The sequence below is a fragment of the Oncorhynchus tshawytscha genome, linkage group LG33, assembly GCF_018296145.1.
Source record: "Oncorhynchus tshawytscha isolate Ot180627B linkage group LG33, Otsh_v2.0, whole genome shotgun sequence".
Classification (NCBI taxonomy): Eukaryota; Metazoa; Chordata; class Actinopteri; order Salmoniformes; family Salmonidae; genus Oncorhynchus; species Oncorhynchus tshawytscha.
The window spans coordinates 6836201-6844154 of NC_056461.1; the positions used below are offsets into that span (position 1 = coordinate 6836201).

The 7954-nt window shown below is 41.3% G+C and overlaps 1 protein-coding gene across 1 annotated transcript; it reads right to left on the reverse strand.

Annotated features, from left to right (window-relative positions):
* Window positions 1-1544: 1544 nt before the first annotated feature.
* On the reverse strand, window positions 1545-4497 carry LOC112230804 (proteinase-activated receptor 3). Its single transcript, XM_024397128.2, has 2 exons — window positions 4287-4497; window positions 1545-3592 (listed from the first exon to the last, which is right to left on the reverse strand). Exons 1-2 carry the CDS (start codon window positions 4351-4353, stop codon window positions 2511-2513), a joined length of 1149 nt encoding a protein of 382 aa, XP_024252896.1. The 5' UTR covers window positions 4354-4497; the 3' UTR covers window positions 1545-2510.
* Window positions 4498-7954: the final 3457 nt, after the last annotated feature.

Genomic DNA, 7954 nt, shown 5'->3' on the forward strand with positions numbered 1-7954 from the left:
TGGATAGCGTACCCAGAGTGAACTGCCTCCTACTCTGTCCCAGATGCTAATTTATACATATTATTAGTAGTATTGGATAGAAAACACTCTGAAGTTTCTAAAACTGTTTGAATGATGTCTGTGATTATAACAGAGCTCATATGACAGATGAAAACCTGAGAAAAATCCAACCAGGAAGTGGGAAATCTGAGGTTTGAAATTTTTCAAAGCTTGGCCTACCGAATACACAGTGTCTATGGAGTCAAGTTGCACTTCCTATGGCTTCCACTAGATGTCAACCGTCTTTAGAAACTGGTTTGAGGATTCTACTATAAAGGGGGAGCTTATGAGACCTATTTGAGTCAGTGGTCTGGCAGAGTGTCTCGGGCTCATGACGCGCACTCCCGACAGAGTTTAGCTCTCATTCCATGGCTTTTCTTCAGACATAGGAATTCTCCGGTTGGAACATTATTGATGTTTTATGTTAAAAACATCCTAAAGATTGATTCCATACATCGTTTGACTTGTTTCTACGACCTGTAATGGAACTTTTCGAGTTTTTGTCTGGACGAAGTGCTCGCGCCTCATGAAGATGGATTAGTGGGCTGAACACGCTAACAACAAGTGGCTATTTGGACATAAATGATGGACTTTATGGAATTTTATTGAACAAATCAGTCATTTATTGTCGAAATGGGATTCCTGGGAGTGCATTCTGATGAAGATCTGATGAATATTTATAGTGTTATATCTAACTTCTGTTGACTCCAAAATGGCGGATATTTCTCTGGCTGGATTCGGCTCTGAGCGCCGTTCTCAGATTATGCTTTTTCCGTAAAGTTTTTTAAAAATCTGACAGTGGTTGCATTAAGGAGAAGTCTATCTTTAATTCTGTGAATAACAATTGTATCTTCTATCAATGTTTATTATGAGTATTTCTGCAAAATCACCGGATGTTTTGGAATCAAAACATTACTGCACGTAACGCACCAATGTTAACTGAGATATTTGGATGTAAATATGCACATTATCGAACAAAACATTCATGTATTGTGTTACATCATGTCCTATGAGTGTTATCTGATGAAGGTCATCAAAGGTTAGTGATTCATTTTATCTATATTCCTGCTTTTTGTGACTCCTATCTTTGGCTGGAAAAATGGCTGTGTGTTTTTTTGACTTGGCAGTGATCTAACATAATCATGTGTTGTGCTTTCGCTGTAAAGCCTTTTTGAAATCAGACACGATGGGTTGATTAACAAGAAGTTTATCTTTCATTTGCTGTATTGGACTTGTTAATGTGTGAAAGTTACAAATTTTGAAAAAATGTTTTTGAATTTCGCGCGCTGCCTTTTCAGCGGAATGTTAGCGGAACGCCTGCCCTAGAAAGGTTCAATCTGATTGAAAATCTATGGCAAGACCTGAAAATGGTTGTCTAGCAATGATCAACAACCAATTTGACAGATCTTGAAGAATTATGAAAAGGATAATGGAAATGTTGCACAATCCAGGTGTGGAATGCTCTGAGAGACTTACCCAGAAAGACTCACAGCTATAATCGTGGCCAAGGTGAATCTAACATTTATTGACCTAGCGGGTTGAATACTTATCTAATCAAGATATACTAGTGTATTATTTTTCATGAATGTTTTACACATTTTAGAAATGTTCTTCCATATTGAGTATTTTGTGTAGATATTTGACCAAAAAAAAATCACAATTAAATACATTTTAATCCCACTTTGTAACACAACAAAATGTGGAAAAAGTAAAGAGGTGTGAATACTGTCTGAAGGTACTGTATTTACATTTGAAGTACATTCTGTAATATATGTTGGAATGTATACATTATTTGGCCAAATGTAAATATTTCACACGTATCCTTAAAAACATTTTTAATAGGTTTTGTAAGTAGACATACAATAGACATATATAGCCCCCCACACACACACACACACACACACACACACACACACACACACACACACACACACACACACACACACACACACACACACAGAATTCCAGTCCAATCTACTCAGAGTCCCAGCATTGATACAGTAGTTGATGTTCCTCTCTCTGTTTGTGGTTGGAAGGGTCCCGTTTATGACTTGCCAACAACAAATTGCCAATTGACTCATTCATCCCCTCTCCTCTCCCCTGTAACTACTCCCCAGGTCTTTGCTGTAAATGAGAATGTGTTCTCAGTCAATTTACCTGGTAAAATAAGGGTTAAAAAAAGAAAAAAAGAGTCACACACAGATCTAAACCGATTTCACATATGAAACTGGATCTGAGATGAGAAACCTCACTGAGATCCATAACTGTCTCAAACCCTGATCCAGTTTCTGGCCTTATCTTCCGATAGTCAGTCACATAGTTGAGATCTAGATTGAAGTGGCTGACCCAAATTTAGGCCTGATGTTGCGGTCCAAATTCTAATCCAGGTTACGTCAAATTCAGGTGGGGATTCCCCTTGAAGATCATGGAATAAATGTGGATTATTTTGTACTTTTGTTCCGGATTAAGATTCAGGTGGAGATGCTCAGAGTCATGAAGTGGAGTTTGGATCCGGTTGATTTGGACATAAGGAGGAAGAGGAATGGGTCCAGGCAGGCATGCAGACAGCACAGACACACTGCCACATTGAAGTAGCCGTAGAAGCTGTCCTCTTCGCTTGCCAACAGACGCACATAATGCAGGAAGTGGAGGGTCCCGGCGGGGCCGAAACATGCCACAAAAATCACAAACACCAGCGAGCTAGCCTTGACATACAGCGCCCAGTCATGGTGTGAGTGGTTGAGTTCTCGGACTATCCGTGCATAACACACAGCCGTGACCACCAGCGGGACTAGTAGACCCAGAAAGGTCAGGCCCAGCTTGTAGTAGAGCAGAGGAGCATGGGAGCTGTAGTCCAGTGGAAGAACATCATGGCAAGTAGTGAGGCCTAGCTGAGGGAGGTGGTAGCTCTGCCGGACCAGGAGCTCGGGTATGACAGCAGCCCCAAACACCCCCCAAACAACCACGCTGGCCCAGGCGGTATAGGCCCTTTTGGGGAGGCTCTTGTAGAGAAACGGGCGCACCACGGCCAGGTAGCGTTTGACGCTAATACAGGCTAGTGTGTGTGCCGAGCAGTACAGGTTGCTGTAGAAACAGGCTGTGACGATGCGGCAGGCAGTCTCGCCGAACACCCAGTGGTTGCCGTGGAGATGGTAGTGGGCCTTGAAGACGAGGGAGAGGAGGAGGAAGAGGTCGGAGATGGCCAGGCTGCAGTAGAGGATGGCCGACGACACCCTCCTGACTTCGGTGGCCACGGAGGACAAGATGGCAACGTTGGCCGGGATCCCCACGACAATGGCCAGCATGTAAAAACTGGGGATGACCCACCTGCTCAGGGGGCCGGCGAGGTACGCCGCTGTGTCGTTGCTGAGCAACCACAGCGCCGGAGGGGTAGGAGCAGAGGCAGTGGGGGGGCCAGAATAATGGGGTGCTTGTTGTGTCTGTGTCTGTTGGCAGGCATTAGGGAGAGAGACAGACTTTAACTGTATGATTTTTCCTTTAAATGTTCTGGGAATTACAGTGATGTTGCACTTGGATTTCTTGGCCCTTTTCCCTGGGGAAGTACATGAAGGGGGGGGAGACATTAGGATTTGGTACCATAACAACTCACACTGAAACTACAGGCTATTCAGAACAGCGTTTGTTGTTTGTTTTTCACCTCCGTATTCGTTTATTTGGTTAACGGCGTTCATTTCCATAGGGATACATAACATGTGACGGTAAATAATTGAAAGAGAGAAATATGCAGGAAACAAAACACTGTGCATTTGTTTTTCTAATATCCTAAAGCATACAGTCAATTTAGTAAAGTTAAGGTATTTTGACATGTAATGACTTAGTTGAATAACTATGGAAATGAGAAGAGCTGCTAACATGGAATGGCCTCCGCTGTTAGTCAAAGGAGTGGTATTCAAAGTAACATGCTGGAACACATGGCAAGCGTGTGAGTCAGGAGAGATAAAGAAACCTCTATCTGTACAAGGTAGATTCATCAAATCTTACACAATGCTTTAGTGATTCACATAACTGTGTAAAGATTTCATAGTGCTAAACATTCACTCAATTCTGCTAAAAAACTTCTTATAAATCAAACTTGATAAATCCCACAGTTGGAAACAACAACAAAAGGGAACAAGCATCTGTACTAAACATTTCCTGAATTATTAGATTGGCATTTTAGTTTCAACGTCTTTCAAGAATGATTACTTTTTGATCAAATGTTGTCAATAACATGTGGTTGTCTTTACCTTTGGATTGAAATGTCACATCCAGCAAAAGAAAAGAAACAAATAAAAATAGCAAAAGTTTCCCCATTGCTATTTGTCCGGATAGATAGTCCTTTGAAATAATCAACTTTAGCTATCGACAATATGGGCAGATCGTTCCTGATGTCCGGGCAGGTCACATCTCTGTCAAGAAGTCTCTCTGTACTTCTATCAAGATTTTCTCAGTGAGTTAAACCAGAGAGAGGAAGGCGGAGCAATTTGATGTAGAAAAGTATGGCTGAGCTATGTCATCCTGGCAGCACACAAAAAACCTGCCACAACCTGTTTGAGCCTAAAGAGCTCTTTTGAAGACAGTGCATTTCTAACATACAGTACCAGTCAAAGGTTTGGATACACCTACTCCTTATATCATTTTTCTTTATTCTTACTATTTTCTACATTGTAGAATAATAGTGAAGAAATCAAAACTATGAAATAACACATATGGAATAATGTAGTTGTCACGTTCTGACCTTTATTTCCTTTGTTTTGTATTTATTTAGTATGGTCAGGGCGTGAGTTGGGTGGGCAGTCTATGTTTGTTTTTCTATGTTTTGGGGTATTTCTATGTTTCAGCCTAGTATGGTTCTCAATCAGAGGCAGGTGTCATTAGTTGTCTCTGATTGAGAATCATACTTAGGTAGCCTGGGTTTCACTGTGTGTTTGTGGGTGATTGTTCCTGTCTCTTTGTTTGCACCAGATAGGACTGTTTTAGGTTTTCGCACATTTATTGTTTTGTTAATTATTTCATGTCTAGTTCCTTTATTAAAGAACATGAATAACCACCACGCTGCATTTTGGTCCGCTTCTACTTCACCACAGGAAAACCCTTACAGTAGTAACTGAAAAAAGTAGCCACCCTTTGCCTTGATGACAGCTTTGCACACGCTTGACATTCTCTCAACCAGCTTCACCTGGAATGCTTTTCCAACAGTCTTGAAGGAGTTCCCACATATACTGAGAACTTGTTCGCTGCTTTTTCTTCACTCTGCGGTCCAACTCATCCCAAACCATCTCAATTGGGTTGAGGTCGGATGATTGTGGAGGCCAGGGCATCTGATGCAGCACTCCATCACTCTCCTTCTTGGTCAAATAGCCCTTACCCAGCCTGGAGGTGTGTTGGGGCATTGTCCTGTTGAAAAACAAATGATAGTCTTAATAAGCGCAAACCAGATGGGATGGCATATCGCTGCAGAATGCTGTGGTAGCCATGCTGGTTAAGTGTTCCTTGAATTCTAAATAAATCACAGACGGTGTGGGAGTGCTTTTCTGGTGACACCATCACACTTCCTCCTCCATGCTTCACGGTGTGAACCACACATGCAGAAATCATTCGTTCACCTACTCTGTGTCTCACAAAGACACAGCGATTGGAAGCAGAAATCTCAAATTTGTACTCATCACACCAAAGTACAGATTTCCACCGGTCTAATGTCCATTGCTCATGTTTCTTGGCCCAAGCAAGTCTCTTCTTCTTATTGGTGTCCTTTAGTAGTGGTTTCTTTGCAGCAATTTGACCATGAATGCCTGTTTCACTCAGTCCCCTCTGAACAGTTGATGTAGAGATCTGTCTTTTACTTGTTTGGGCTGCAATTTCTGAGGCTGGTAACTCTAATGAACAAGGAAAATGGTGGCGACGTTGAAGAATCTCAAATATAAAATAGATTTTGATATGTTTGACACTTTTTTGGTTGCTTCATGATTCCATATGTGTTATTTCATCGATTTGTCTTCACTATTATTCTACAATGTAGAAAATTGTAAAAAATAAATATCTTGTTTAAAACGGGAACGTTTTTCATCCAAAATGTTTAATAGCACCCCCTAATGCATAACTGGTTTTAAGAGAACTACTCTATTGGCGTACTGATCAAGTTACTTGAGCCATTTAGTCAAACAGGGGGTAACACTCTAGTAAACTTCCGTTTGATGTATGGTCTTATCTTAGTAACACTACTCCTAATACCGAATCATATACAGTGAAATATATGACGAGGTAAAATGACACACATTTCTGTCCATGTTTCCTGTTTGTCAGTGAGGCCCTTCAGTGACTTTTTCAGCCAGCACATGTGACTGCAGAGCGAGGAAGGAAATGCCTGTCTGAAGCTGATAAGCCAGTCTGAACAAGAGCCGTTCTGCTCATATTTTTACATGTCTTTACACGTCATCTTCACATATCTTCTGAGGGAACTGTTGCCTACAGAACAAAGCGTTTAGCCAACAAAAAGCCCCCTGCTCTAACTGTAGGAGGCAATTAGACAAAAACAATCATGTTTTTACAGATCACCAAAAGAGAAGTCTAGAATAAGCCCGCTGATCTAGAATGTTGTATTTCTTTTTTTCTTTTGCATTTTTGTTATTTCTCTGTGAGTTTCCATCTGGCCCCAGCAGCTCGCAGGTGTGACCCTGTGGCACGTCTTGTTGTTCCTGTGCCTCAGACCCGCAGGATGCTAGCTGACAGGAAAGAGATGAGTCTATTCTAATCATGTCTGAATGACCCTACCAGAGAGACCCAAACAACACTGTCCTGTAGACATTTCTGAGACGAATGATTCTCACATGTTTACAGACAGTGAATAAATACAGTATTTTGGGTGAATACCGTAGGACATGGTGGTGTAATTGATATATGACTGGATTTGGTGAATATTGTACAACATGGTGGTGTAATTGATATAAGACTGGATTGGGTGAATACTGTAGGACATGGTGGTGTAATTGATATATGACTGGATTGGGTGAATACTGTACGACATGGTGGTGTAATTGATATACTGTCTAATTGGAGGACTACAGTGACTCTTGGCGTTTCCCTGACAATAGAGGGTGTAGGGAGTGAGTCCCATTATTGATTAAGGTTCATATGTTCTGCTGCAGATATTGTCCGATTGCTGATATCACCAATAAGCCAAGGATTGACAAGGAACAAGGAACCTACCCCGACAAGGGCTAGTCATTCACAACGCACATGTTTATGCCATGTGTTAAAAACAGGAATGCTTTTAGTGCTCTCATAATACAATATAATGTATTATGTTATGTTACAGCAATGTTGGGCGCTCCTGGCCTGGTACATTCTGTAATACGACCCCGAAGTCAGTAATCAACAAGGATTAAGCAGAAGTATCCACAGGTTCTATTTAGTTTCTGCCTTCCTCATTTGACCACTAAGGCCCGTCAGCTCAGATTGTATTACAGCCTCTCTGGCCCTGACGACAGTCTGTTAGTCTGTATATTACTATTACATGTTTGTAACTATGATATTATACAGCCGCACCATCGATATTACTATTGACCGGGGAGTTTTGCTATTTACCACTTTGTCAGTTATCTGATGTTGATTTAGGTTTTATTATGTTATTACACAACATGGCACGGATTATGTAGCATTGCTATTCACATCATCAATGCATTGATAGGTTCACTGAGGTTTATAAGTGTCTATTGCATTAATCTTTCTATTAATTGGACTGCGTTTTCGTAGAGATATGACTGGGTTTGGCCTGGCTTGATTTTAAGGACACAGCTAAGTATCTCCAACAGAGGGCAGTGTTGCCCAATTGGCTTTTTATTACAGTTTTTTTCGATTGCTAAACGACAGTGGGCACAACTGAAGTCACATGTGCAAAACTCTAACTACAGTCTGC